This window comes from Miscanthus floridulus, chromosome 10, assembly GCF_019320115.1.
Source record: "Miscanthus floridulus cultivar M001 chromosome 10, ASM1932011v1, whole genome shotgun sequence".
Lineage (NCBI taxonomy): Eukaryota > Viridiplantae > Streptophyta > Magnoliopsida > Poales > Poaceae > Miscanthus > Miscanthus floridulus.
Genome location: NC_089589.1, coordinates 75,887,683 through 75,901,846, shown reverse-complemented (window position 1 = coordinate 75,901,846; position 14,164 = coordinate 75,887,683). Strand labels below are relative to the sequence as shown.

General features: G+C 42.8%; 1 protein-coding gene across 1 annotated transcript; it reads left to right on the top strand.

Moving 5' to 3' along the window:
- Nucleotides 1-8,839: 8,839 nt before the first annotated feature.
- LOC136484909 (E3 ubiquitin-protein ligase RZFP34-like) lies at nucleotides 8,840-13,950 on the top strand. The gene is made up of 9 exons (XM_066481883.1): nucleotides 8,840-9,472; nucleotides 9,762-9,890; nucleotides 10,130-10,173; nucleotides 10,242-10,301; nucleotides 10,401-10,604; nucleotides 10,672-10,729; nucleotides 11,074-11,389; nucleotides 13,372-13,447; nucleotides 13,541-13,950. The coding sequence occupies exons 1-4, from the start codon at nucleotides 9,299-9,301 to the stop codon at nucleotides 10,291-10,293; spliced, it is 399 nt and encodes a 132-aa protein (XP_066337980.1). The 5' UTR covers nucleotides 8,840-9,298; the 3' UTR covers nucleotides 10,294-10,301; nucleotides 10,401-10,604; nucleotides 10,672-10,729; nucleotides 11,074-11,389; nucleotides 13,372-13,447; nucleotides 13,541-13,950.
- The last annotated feature ends 214 nt before the right edge of the window (nucleotides 13,951-14,164 follow it).

Here is a 14,164-nt window from a genome sequence, read left to right as displayed (position 1 = left end):
GCATCAAAACTCTACGGTGCAAAGCATCGGAGATTGCACCAAAGTTTAGGTGGAAACCAGAGAGCACCACATGCATCAGAACTATACAGTACGTGCAATGGAGGAAGCACCGGAGCTTCAGTTCTTAGAGCGTTGCACTTGCACCGTGCATAGGAATGGTCCAGTGGTGCACCGGAGCTACCATGAAAGAGGTGGGCTTCCAATAGCCAGCAATGACTAGTCCATATGGCAGCGCACCGGATTTCTTCGGCAAGGTTACCGGAGCTATCCAATGCTCAATGGTTTTGTAGCCCGTGACCTTTTATGGCAAGTTTGGTTGGTTGATGGGGCTACCATACCTGGCTATTCAGAGGGTGTTAGAGCTTGCTGAAGCTATAGTTGAGTTGAGGGTCATTCTTTTTTTTTTGCTCTAGCCACCACATGCACTTAAGAGAATATTAGATAATTAATAGAAGTGCTACAATTAGTGCTTAGGCTAGTTAGAGGCCATTTTAATGCTTACTTCAGGTTTGGACCTAGTGTTTTAGTGAGGTTTGTGCATATCTCATTGTTATTGGTGCTTGCGTGCACCTAGAGTTGTACACATGAGGGTTGTAACCTTGTGAGATCACATCAATTACGTTTGTGGTGTGACACTAGTGTTGTATGAGAAAACAGAGGCCTCGATGGTTTCGACGAAGCTCCCTATAGTGAAGATGGCAAGAGCGGTTCTAGACAGGCCACACGAAAACCCATTTGCACATAAGGAGGGCTCGTGGGCTGTCCATGTAGTTATCCGACTAGGAGCTTAGCGTTTGCGGGGGCATCCTTACGAGAGGCTCTAATGAGGATTAGAGGAAAGCGTAGGCCTTTCGATACCTTGGGAAAAACATCGTCGAGCGGGAGTTTGCTTCTCAAACCCATTTACATTGTCATATTTACTCATTGCATTCCTTGCTTGTGTGATTTTACCTTCCTAGTATAACATGCTAGTTTATTAGTTGATAGGATTTGATCCTATGATGCAACTCTTTGGCGTTAGAGATAATAACACTTTGAAAAATCTAGTGCACATCTAGATGGAAAATTTATAGGGTTTTGTTTGTGTTCTTTGGCCTTAGTTTTTAAGTGACCTAATTCAACGCCCCCTCCTTAGGTGTCATGGTACCTTCAACACTCCCCGTCACAAATAATTCCCCTATGGCTATTGATGTCGGATCCTATTACACACCAACAGAAATATCCATCTACTCCATCTAGATAGTTTGTCATGTTGTGCATTCCGATTTTAACTTTTTTAAAAGGAATTCTTTATGCTGGTCTTTGCAAGAGTTTTGCATTCAACCATCTATTGTTACAAGGCTCTAGCTTCCAATTAATGAAGAGAAGCTTTCAAAAAGCACACAAGCAAACACACAGTATAAGACTAATCGCAAACTAAGCACAAAGCCTATTAAAAGATGGTCACCCATTTTTACTGAAAATCTCCATTGATGTCACTTCACGCGCTTGTTTCAAATTGAATTATGAAGTAAGGACTAGGACCGTGTCTAGTAGGTTACCCTGAAAATAACGTGTAAATAAGACTGTAATTTTTTTTCCCAAAAATTACATCATTTCTAGTCAACTACATAGAAAAAAAAAGATTGCACTTGCTCCCACCAAAAATTTGATATTGCAACTTTGGGTTAATTGTTGTAACAATGTTTGGAAAAAAAAATTCACATTTGTTGGTGGTTGCAAGTCAAAAGCTACATGAGCAATCCTCCAAAGTAATTGTGCTACATGACACCCAAAAAAACAAGTGAGCATCTCTAAGAGTTCCCAACAATTTCTTCCTAAAATCATAGAGTTTTTCAACTCGCCAAAAAATATTGGGAGGAATTAATAAGATCATCTCCAATAGTTTCCAATACTTCACCCCTAATATATAGAAGACAATTTTACATTAGGAATTCTATATTATTTCTAAATTATTCTAACCACTATTATATATTCCTTCTCTCTTGTACATTTGCATCAGGAACCCTTTCCTACTCTTTATTCTTTCCCAGGCCCTTCCACCTTAGATTGGCACACCAATATGTGCGTGGAAGAAGCGAGGATATATCCGCGTGTTTGGTGATTTTTTTTTTCAAGTGTCATAAGATTGGGAGGCGGGATTTCGAACTCTTGGAGATGGCTTTTTTCTATTCTTCCTAAAAAAACCTAGATTGTGAGGTTTTATTGGGAACTCTCGGAGATGCTCGATAGTTTATTTGTCAAAAAAACAACACTTTTCATCACCCCTCTAATTCGATTTATGCGATGGTCTTTTCTTAAAATCACCTCTTTTAGTAAGAACTAAACAAATACCTTGACTTTTTGTGGTAACTTGATCTTCCATTTATTTCTTGTTTCTTTTTAGTTGAATCTGATATAGAATCTTTGGAACAAACTAAACACTACTGGGTTATCACAACGATCTAGGAGTATGTTGTCGATCCTTTGTCTAATTACTGATGATATTTATATGAAACGTTCTGATTGATAATTGGATGATCATGCCGATTAAGGTTTGTGTCATTCTCCTTTTCATTAGTTGTATTTGATATTAAATCTTTGGTTTAATGTTACTCCCTCTATCCTTTTTTATCTATCGCGTATGGGAAACGTGCTGGTCAAACTTTCTCAATATTGAATAGGTTTCTAGAAAATATTAGTAATATTTGTATCTCTAAATAAGTTCATTATGAAAATAGATTCAATGATATATATTTAACAATACTAATTATTTACCATAACATTAACATTATATATATATATATATATATATATATATATATATATATATATATATATTTGGTTAAAATTGAGTACATTCGACATCTGAGAGTGACAAATAAAAAGGCACGGAGAAACTAATCGTTAGACGATTATAAAATTCATGGGATGAATATTTTATTTTTAATTACCATGCTATAGTAGTAGAAGAAGGTCGGACATACCACCCTCAATCCCAAATTATACGTCGTTTTGGTTTTTTTTAGATACATAGCTTTTGTTATACTCCTGTAGATACACAAATATGCGTAGATACATAATAAAAGTTATATATTTAGAAAAATCAAAATAACCTATAAAGTTGAACCGATGGAGTAGTGTAGAACTAATGCTAACAACAGGCATGTCTTTAATCCTTGTCCCTGTGTAAATGTGTAATCAAAGGATGGACGACTAGGGAGACAGGAACAAAGCAGCAGTTAATTGTCCGTGAGGAGTGTCAATTATTGACCAACAACACGCCAGTCACGCCCCGTTGGACTAGCCAGCCCCGTTGGACCGTTCCGACGACCAGGCCGGCCCGTGGGACCATTCCACGGGCACGCGCGCTTCGGTTGACGGAGACGGCTCCGGGGCTCCGGCGTCCGGTTCGCTGTCTGCGCGCGGTCTGCCGTCTCCATCTCCGTCTGCGGCCACGGCGCACGCGGGTGTGGTGCGCGTCAGCGCGTGGGCGGGCTCGGTTCCTGTTCCTGACAGGGACGCCTTTGTCTTGATGCGGCCAGCCCGGCGTGGGGCTGCGCTGCTGCGCCAAGGGATGACGCGTGCGGTCCACGGGGGACAAGGTGGTCTTCGCGCCGTGACGTGGCGTAGTACAAGGCCAGGCACGGCCACGGAAGTTGCCGTTGGTGCATCGCCCTCGCCCTTGATTCGACTATACCACCTCCGTCCGGGCAAACAAAGCTCTAAAATTTGTACCTAGTCAATTTTTTCTTAAGTTCGATGAAAATTATATATAAAAAAAGTTTATTTACGAAAAATATGTATACCATAAAAGTATAGGTCCTGATGAGTCTAATAACACTTCTTTTTAATATCATAAGATATTCACATCTTTTATAAATAAATTTATTCAAAATCAAAATGGTTTCGCTCGCTACTAACTTTGTTCATGGTTTGGGCAAACTCGGTAACTAACCCCAGACCTAGCAGCCCAAGGGTGTGTTTAGTTCGCGAAATGAAAATTTTTAGATGTCACATCGGAGGTTTCGGAGATGTCGGAAGGGATTTTCGGATATTAATAAAAAAAACTAATTACATAGCTCGCCTGGAAACTGCGATACGAATTTATTAAGCCTAATTAATCCATCATTAGTGCATATTAGTTACTGTAGTACTTATGGCTAATCATAGACTACTTAGTCTTAAAACATTCATCTCGCGATTTTCAACTAAACTGTGCAATTAGTTTTTATTTTCGTCTATATTTAATACTCCATGCATGTGCCGCAAGATTCGATATGATAGTTTGGGGTGAAAATTTTTAGGAACTAAACCAGGCCCAAATTAAATTGTATTCGAGGAGATGAGACACCTTGGGTTAATTGGTTTTGACATCAAACTGTACAAAACATACATATTAAAATTAAAATAAAAATAAAAATACGATTATATGAAACTAGTAGCGGGTTGAGACCAAGGTAATCGAACACATGGCTAATACTGGTGGTGCCAGATTGATGGTCTCTTGATCATCTTAGATGATGATCAGGTTGATGCTCCTTCAATGTACTAGATGTGTAAACAGAAGTTTCCAAGCGTTGGATTATGTGACATTTCCAAAGTTTGGGTCTGTTGATGTGGATGGTTGGAGGGCGACTCTCCTACCGTGTCATTGACGTCGTTGAATTTTGACATATCAGAATTAGGCAATCGTCAACGACATGGATTGAAGGTGAAGAATGTCATTAGTGGACGCTGGATTAGTTACTCTTGGGTAACTTATTGTCTAGAGATAATTTAGATATAAGCAGGGATGTAATGGCTCTCTCGATTTAATAGAATCCTTCCCCTTGTCAGAAAAAGAATCCAACAGGCACTAGGAAACATTCAATTGGTTTCCTTATGATACAATGGAATGATGCATCTCCAAATTAAAATTCCTACCGGACGAACAAAAACATTGAACACATTTGTGTTTTCTAACATATCCCGCTATCTGTCTCTCAAATCCTACCACCACTCCTTACTCATATATAAGTGAGACATGGTCTTCAAAACTAAACTCTGACTAGCTTTTACCCCTGTTGTAATAAATTGATGGCTCAAAGCAACAAACATAGTTTTCAAGGCGGTAAGGCGAGGTGCGGCGCTCCACCCCCTTCCAGACGCCTAGGCGAATTAGGCGTGCGGTGAGGCGATGCCATACACATACACTAACATTCCATAAGACATCACAAACATACACTTATACATACCTTTATGCTACCAATTCTGGAGCAAGCAACAAGAAGCAGCAGCAGAGGCTCAGAGTAGAACAGAGCAGAGGTGCATCTAAGCACAAGAAGCAAAGGAGAGTAGAACAGAGCAAGCAGAGGAGAGTAGAACACAACAGAGGTGCAGGAGAGTAGGAAGGGACATCAAAAGAGAAATAGGACGGGGAGGCACAAATCAGGGACGGCTCCTCATACCTGTGTGACATGGGATTGCAGGCTAGCAGACGGGGAGACACGAATCAGGGAGGATTCGTCGAAGAAGAGGGAGGATTCACAGATTGATTGAAGGAGGCAACGCGCCGCCGGCAGGGAGTCCAGGTTCACGCGACCTCTTTCCTTTCCCCCACGTGGACAGATATACTCCGCTCCGGGCGCCTCTTTACCCTGCGCGCGCAACTCTCCTGCCCGCGCGCGTGCCTCTTTCCTCCGCGCGCACCTCTTTCTCCCCCCCGGCGCATCTGCTCTTGCGCGGTGTCCGCTTGGACGTCCAATCGTGCCTAGGCGACGCCTTCCGACGCAAGGCGACGACATACGACTGAAGGTCGTGGCGAGCCCGACGCCCAGCTTCAAAAATTGCCCGGACGCCAAGTCGTTGCCTATGCGACGCCTTAATAACTTTGGCAACAAAAATATGAACCCTATTTTGAATAAAAAAATTCAAATATCTGAACTCAATACAAAAAAGGTATATTGTAATCAAAGTTTGATTTTTTATTAAAGGGGATATATATCATTGAAATGGGAACCCTAAAATGTTCCATTATAATAGGTTCCTTGTGATGGAATAAGGTTTAAGTTCACAAATTAAAGTGGATGCTCATATTTTCTAAAAGTTAACATTACCCATCCTAGTACCACAAGCTCGATTTCTAGGACGAGTTAAGTTTGTAAAAACGACTGCAATGGTCGGTGATAGCTCGATACTAGATCGCGCGAGTTACTGAGGATAGATAAGTGGATAATATCTATATATGCTCTCTTTATGTATCTATAAACGCAAACACCTAAATTAAAGTGTCCGATATTTTTTTCTGAATATAATAATTTCTAGAGACGTAACATCACTAACCCACAAATATATATATAGAATCATATGTTGATTACTAATGATCTAATAAAGTTAGTAGAAATGAACTTTGACAAGACCGAGGTAATGGCCAATTGGCCATATGGTGGGGCACCCTGCAGGTGTTGCTTATCGATCAGACGGCCCTGGACACAACACAATACGTTAGCGTTGGACAGACTCAGGAGTAGAGTAATTTGACCGTCTGTAGCCCTGGAACGGTTGTCTACAACTACAATAAAACAAGACGTCAGCGCGGGGAACATCCGGACATGAAGGCAAAGAGCCGACGACGTAAGGAAGTGCTCAGTTCGGCTGGTGTTAAATCGTCTTCTGTTGATTTGTATGATTTGTATGACTGGTTTGTTGTGAGAGAGAGAAATACTATTCCACGGCTGATTTGTACGAATTAAAACCGGCTGAATAGCACGCCGATGGAATATCCCGTTAGCAGAGAAGCTAAACAAAAAGAAGCAGGTGGAGTGGTTTGTACATGGACTCCGCCGATGGATGTCGATCCATTGGAGTCGACCTGCACCTGCTGGATCCGCGGAGGTACAGTACGGGTACAGGTCGACTACTCTACGTCGCTGCCGAGCTGGCGGCCTGTTGGCGCCGATCGGCCGTCGTCTTCATGAGCCCGCGCGCCGCCCTCCGCCCGGCCGTCCCGCATGCGATGCGATTGCGCGTGCTCGCGTCTGTGCCGCCTTGTCTCATTGCAACATGGGGACCATGCGACCGCCGCCGCGTGCCCCACGCCGCAGCCTTTTCCATGCATGTCGGTACGCGCCTAGTACAGGCTAGAGGCTACAGTATGCGCTGCTGCCGTGGTCTGACGGCTCGAGGCCTTTCCCAACGCTCAAGTTGGCATGCTGCCTCGATGCCATGTCAGCACTGGGGACCGGTGGTATCGCAGGCCTTCAGAACAGCCCGCACAATCGTAGGCTTCCTCTGGCAAAAGTTTAAAGCAGTAGTTGAAGTTCGGGTTGGGGGAGAATGCAGACACCACTGTTTGGCTTGGGATCGCATCAAGTTGAGAATAAACTACACTCGCATGCATACCCGCGTTGTTGAGACCGATGGCTCAAACCCTCCCTCATCTACTTGTACAATGCTTTTTGGCAGAGGCTAGCAACGGTGTCAGCCTGCGTTGCTGGTGCCCATAGCCACACACTAAAGGTCGTGTGTCGCACCCTCCGAGCGCTGAAAAACGCCTGACGAATTCCACGTGGAACAAAAAATAAATGAAAGCATCGATATCCATGACATGTCCAGAGTCTCTAGGAGGAACGTCTAAGTGTACCCTCAATGTTATACTAAGCTCTAGTTACTAGCTCTAAGCTAAGATAACTTCTTCGATAATACAACTTTTATCACATACGGAGTAACTCATATTATGAATAGCCATATATAACATTCTCATATATATGATGTTAAAATGTGCATGTGACTAACTCTTAACTACGAGATATATTTTCTCTCTTCTATTAAAATATAAAATAATATACTTAGAGTTAGCTCATAAGACACCATTAGAGCCGCCCAGAAGAGATCAATAGACGATAGGCATGTTTCAAGGCTTACCTTGGCAAATCTCCCATAACTAAAAAAAACTAAAGAGTGGATACTTTTTTGATGCGACATTCTAACATACATCCATGGTTCTGCCAGCTGCGATCCCGCACCCCCTCACTTCCCCTTGCATCGCCCATGCAATTTGCCCCTACGGCACCCCCTCACTCCTTCCTCCTTTTTTTGCGACAAATTAAAAGAGGTTTTTACCTATGTGCCACTATAAAAGTTGATAATTATCTACAAGTCATTAAAAAAGTTGAGTTCTCACAGGTGCCACTGCTGTAAACTCTTCCGTCAAATTGGACTCTAATGGTGTCAAACCGTGGTTGTGAAAAGTCTAAAATACCCTCAGATCTGAATATGCAATTAATCTTTTTGGGCATCTTAATGACCTCAAATAAAAAAAACTCAAAACTAGAAAGTTGTAGATCTCAACAATATCTACCATTTTTATATAAAAATTATCTTTATTTAATTCTGTACAAAAAAAATGATTTGATATTATTAATGTCTTAGAAAAATCACATTTTTTTTGTACGGAATCAAATGAAGATAATTTTTATAAAAATATTAGTTTTAAGTTTTTTCATTTGAGATCATTAAGATGCTAAAAAAATTAATTTCATATTTAGACCTAAGGGTATTTTTGACTTTTCACACCCACAGTTTGACACTGTTAGAGCCAAATCTGATGGAAGTGACGGAGAGGACAAAAAAAAAAAAAGTTCAGAGCAATGACAACTCAACTTTTTAAATAGTTTATAGATAATTACCAATTTTTATAATAGCACAAGGCTAAAAGCCTCAAATTAAAACCCCTCCTTCGCTCCTTCCACCTTGCTTTGCGACAAAATTCAGCTGCGCGCGCCGCCGCCGCCCTCTGCGCCCGCGCCTCCCACCGATCCTACGATCCTGCTTCAATCACGCTCCGTCACACGCATGCCCACGCCGCCGCCTCCTTTCCCACGCTGCCTTCCACTCGCTGACGCTGACGCCGACGCTAGCCCACGCCTCTCTCCCTGCCACGAGGCGCGAGTGCCTCTCTCCCTGCCACGAAGCCGCTCGTCGCACTCGTGCCGTCGAGCTCGCCGCTCGCGCCAGCGCCGTCGTCCTCGCCCACGCTCGTCAATCCTCGATTCACGGTCGACAGATCGCCGAGAAGACCGTTCCGCCGCCTCGCCGAGAAGGAGAAGGACCCGCACCGTCGTTCTCGCTCCGCCCCAATCCGCGTCCGCGCCCCGCCCCGACCTGCCGACGCCGACGACTCCTTTCCCTCCCCGCTGCGAAGCAGCGCCTGCTGCCGGCAGACGCTTCGACACCGTCGCGCCGCCGTCTCGACGCCACCGGACGCGCCGCTGCCTCCACGATCTGCCCTGTTGTCGAGGTGGCTGGACTTGCGGCCGCCGGACATGCCACCCCCTCCATGACGCCGGAAACACAGGTGGTCCTCGCCGTCGAGCGGCCCGCTGTCCTCGCCGTCGTGCGCCGTGGCCAACGTCGCACGTCTCTTGTGTCTGCCTTGACCAAAGGTGTATGCATTATAGAAGGATGCAGCGTCATGGCGCCCTGCTGCCGCCAATGCCACAACGATGCCAAGGTGCATAGTCTTTGTTCGGTTCATCTCCCCCTATCGCTCTCCATTTTACATCTAATTGAACAAGATCTGACTGCTGCATAATTGATGACCTGGACCTAGAATTGGATATGATTAGTGTCGTGTTTGCTATCTAGATCAAGTGATGTGCCCCAACATGTGCACCTGGACATAGTAGCAGACTAGCAGTGAATTTGAGATGTCAATCGGCTAAAGCAATCACATTTTATTCTTTTCTTTTGAGAGTACAGTATATATGCCTGATTCTTCTTCGTATTGGCATATAATAAAGGGCGTACCCAGTGCAGAGAGCTCCCACAATATGCGGGGTCTAGGGAAGGGTGTCAGTGGGAAGCCTTACCCTCGCCTGTGCAATGCGAGGAGACCGCGACTCGAACCCGGGACCATCCGGTCACAGACGGTAAGACTCTACCGCTTGCACTAGGCCTGCTCTTCTCGTATTGGCATATAATGGCTACCTAAATATTCCTACCTTTTCTAGATAACGAAGAATTCTCTAGAAAATATGGATGAGTTGCTATGTTGATATGTTAAAGAAATATTGGAGTATATGTTTTTTTGGGGGCAGTATGCGTGTATGCCTGATTTTAACAGGTAGTCTAACACTGTGATTCCTAATCTAACACTGTTCTATTCCAGGTCTCAAATGACCAATACCATTGTGATGGATGTGCCATATGCAGGTAACTACCATACTGACAGGCAGTCTTCCACTTACCGCTCAAAAGTCTAACTTTTGCTAATTGTTCAGAACTGGTGGTGCAGATAACTTTTTTCACTGTGATAAACTTGTTTCACTGTGATAAATGTGGTAAGTTTCTGCACAAACTTCTTTCTGCTAATATTCCATTGCATGTTGTGCAACAAAGATTTTATTTGCACCCCTGGTGCCCTTGTTGCCATCCAACAGGGTGTTGCTACAACAATGTCATGAAGGATTCCCACTGCTGTGTCAAAAGAGCAATGTATCCCAACTGCCCTGTCTGCTTCAAGGTGAGAAACCTTCATTTCAATGAAACATCACTCTGCTACTGAGGATAAGGAGCATGAGAAGGCGGTCAAAGCTGAGGCGAGGGGCAACGAGCACGAGGTGCCCGCGAAAAGGAATGACGATGTGGGTAACTTAGCTTTTATTACATGAGCCCCAATACTAACACATAAAATTATTGTGCTTGAAGCAGGATATGCAAGTGTAGTTTTAACTGTGATCAAGCCACGTTTCTGTTTTTAGCATATGAGGTGAGAACTGTATGAGCATTTTGAGTGTTCGAGAAAAAAAAATTGTATGGGCAATTTTAAACAAGAAGCAGAGTAGCAGATTTGTTCTGTTCCTTAGGCTATGTACGGTGTGCATGTGTAGGAGGGAGCAAACAACAAAGTACATGAACTAAGGACTTGGCAATTTGACTTGCTATTTTCAGTCTTACTGAAGCTATAAGCTGTTGTTATATCTACAACACTAATGGGATGGGAGATAGAAAGATGAATGATGTCTTTAATGATAAAGTAATGCATTTGATATAAAAAATAGATAGAGAAAAGCAGCCTCTATATAGTAAGACCATCCCTTATTAATGATTCAGAGGATGATTGACAAATCTTCAATGAGAAACAGAGGTCAACCTCGCCATGAGCCTTCACGTGTTGTCACGACTGCACTGCTAATGCATCTCCGGCATGAGTTGAGGGAGGGCGCTGCTGTCTTGGGAGGCTAGATGATCGGGAGCTAAGGAGCAGATGGTCAGGTGGGGTTTATTAGGTACAAAGCAGAAGCCATTGATCGTTGGAACATCATTGTGCTGTATTTTTTTTTGCAAATCAGTGGATGGTTCCTCCTGGCAAGTCATTGATGGCTTTGAATGGTGCTTTTATCAATATTGAGGATCTTCATCTTTGCCTGTATGTTCTACCTTACTTCCTGGATAGTGTTGTTTCTTATTTTTACTCTTTGTTTTACCTTTCCTTGGCTAAGAGCACCTTAGCTATTTGCTTCTTGCCTTGGGCATACCAAAATAGGCTCAAGTCAGTGTACCCTTAGTTTGGTGGGTTGCCTTAATTTTCTGTTGGTGGCATGGTTGATCGATCTCTCTGTGCGTGTGTGCGAGCCGGGGCCTGCCTACGTGTGGTGTGCCCGGCTTTGCGCACCGTTTTCTGGGGCTTGTGGTGTTTGCAGAGTTTGGGTGGCGTCGGTGTGAAGAAAACTGGTGAGCTGGCGATGCCTTTGTTTTTTTTTGTCAGTAATAATATCACAAAGATGTAAGATTGTGTTGCTGATCGTTCTTAGGTCCTCTTTTTGTTAGGTATTTACTACTAATAATCCTGCAGTGATGCTGGTTTTGGCGGTCTTTTGAAAGTAGTGTTCACCTCTGAAATTGACCTCCTCACCCAAGATGTAGAGATTGTTTACTGAATTGATATCAGGCTGACCAAGTATATTCACATCTAAACTGGCTCACTGTTCACCTCTGAAATTGTTCAACTCTGAATTTTTTTTACTGTGGCTGTGTGCACGGGTGCAATGACTGCAGGCAGCAGCAACCACCTGCTTCACCCCTTTACCTGAGGTTGTTCACTTGGCTTATAAGCCGTACTTTTTCAGCCAACCAACAGTATTTTTCTCTCACAACAAATTAGCTAATAGTACTTTCAGCCATGGCTTATCAGCCAAGCGAATAGGGCATGCATCGGTAGAGTTCTCTGGTAGCGTATTGACTGTGTGCGGCGATGGCTGCACTACTGCACGGAACCACTGGTGCAAAGTCACCAAGGGAAGATGTCATAGCCTCCAACAGGCAGATGCAAATCAGCCACATCAGGGCAAGGGCTACTCCTCTATTGTTGATGTCAACAGTGCCGGTCCTAGTATTCTAAGGGCCCTATGGCGATCTCATCGCAACGGCTCCTTTTGATCATGTATAAAATCTTATAATATATAGGTGCTAATTTTACTTACAAAACGAATTCAATAACATATTTTTAATTTAACATGTCTGATAATTATCGAGGAACAATATAGATTAAGCAATATATTTGTAGATGTATGATAATTATCGAGGAACAATGTAGATTAAAAAAGTAATATATTTGTTTTCTTTTCTCACCCATGACAAATGTTTCTTAGGCAACATTCTAAAATTCTAACACCTAAATTAGAAGAAAATATGACTATATGGGTACAAAATACTAGAAGTCTGAAATACTATATAAATAATTAATTTGGATTAAAAATAAAAAGGAAAAAATACCTTGGGCCTAAACAACTGATCGGTGATCGCAATTCATAAGAAGTCAAGAATCAAGATGTCGTCGTCGTAGAGCCCTGCCTGGTCGCCGTCCTCGTGCGTCGTGTCCGTGTCTCCGGTAGTCTAGCTCTTCGCGGCGGCGCGGCTCGCCAGCTCCGCGTGTGTAAGGCGCACGTCGCGAACTCACGATCAGAGTGTGCTGTGTGCAGCGTGACTCCTCGCCTCCTTTCTACCCGAGGGCCGTGGGGAAAGGAAATTAGGAAAGAAATGCCGATGTTGTCTTTTTGAGCCACCTGGGCAGTTCTATGTCTCTCTTCTTATTAGTTTGTTAATGCCTAATGGACTATAGGATCTGCGGATTTGTATACCTGGGTTTGGGCCCCTCCTCCGTTTGGGCCCTCGGCCGTCGCACCTGGTGGCCTACCCTTAGGGCCGGCACTGGATGTCAAATTTGTTAACTAAGTGATATAAATACTACACTGACATATATAATACTTGATTAACCAATTAATATATTTGTGGATGGCAAGAGTGATTCCATCTGCGATCTGCTAATTGGTGCACTGCTTTACTATTTGAACTGACGCTCAGGAATTTTTACTTCCATTTGAACTCAGTTGTGCCTGTGCTTATCTGCAGTATTATCTACTTGAGATGTTTGGCATGTTTGTTTATTTTGAGTGCCACTAACTGAAATGAAGTGGAAAGCAAGAAAGTATGCTCTCTATTTCTCATCACATTCTGAAAATTTAGAACCTTCTATAAACATTTTGTCCTCTGCTAATTTCTTGGCTTTTTTGTCATGAAGGAATTTTGGCCTAAGTTATTGTGCACAAGATCAAACAGCGGCTGACAAAAATGATTCAGTATCGTATAAGAATGAGGAAACTTCAACTGAAAGTGAGGTAGGCACTTCTATTTTAAATACTATAGGATGTAGCGTAGTTTCTTTAAAAATATTCTTTTTAATGTTCAATGAGTGCCAGGGAGGTAAATATTTTAAATGTTATAGCATATAGTTTAAATATAATATAATAATTAATTCATGTCTGATTCTGTTCAGTAGGTATCACCGTGTCCTTTATATTGATTTACTAAAAAATGACACACAAGAAGGTATATTGATCCTAATCCATTTGTACATTCTGAACCAATTTCTTTTTATTACTTTAGGAGAGCCTCTGAATTTCAGGCTGAAAACAATATTCATTTTGGCATAGCAAGGAAAAATATTCCAATGTGGAAGTAGTTATGTGTAGTTCACGAATTTACATTGCAGATCACGAAGGAGAGGACTATTGCATGAGAAATGCCTTGTGCGTAGTTTGTACAATCCTGGTGAAACAATAGCAAAAAGGTGATACTTTAGGTCGCCAGGACTCTGAGGAGTTGGAGGTATTTATGGCAATAAAGCGGGGGAGCCTTTTATCTA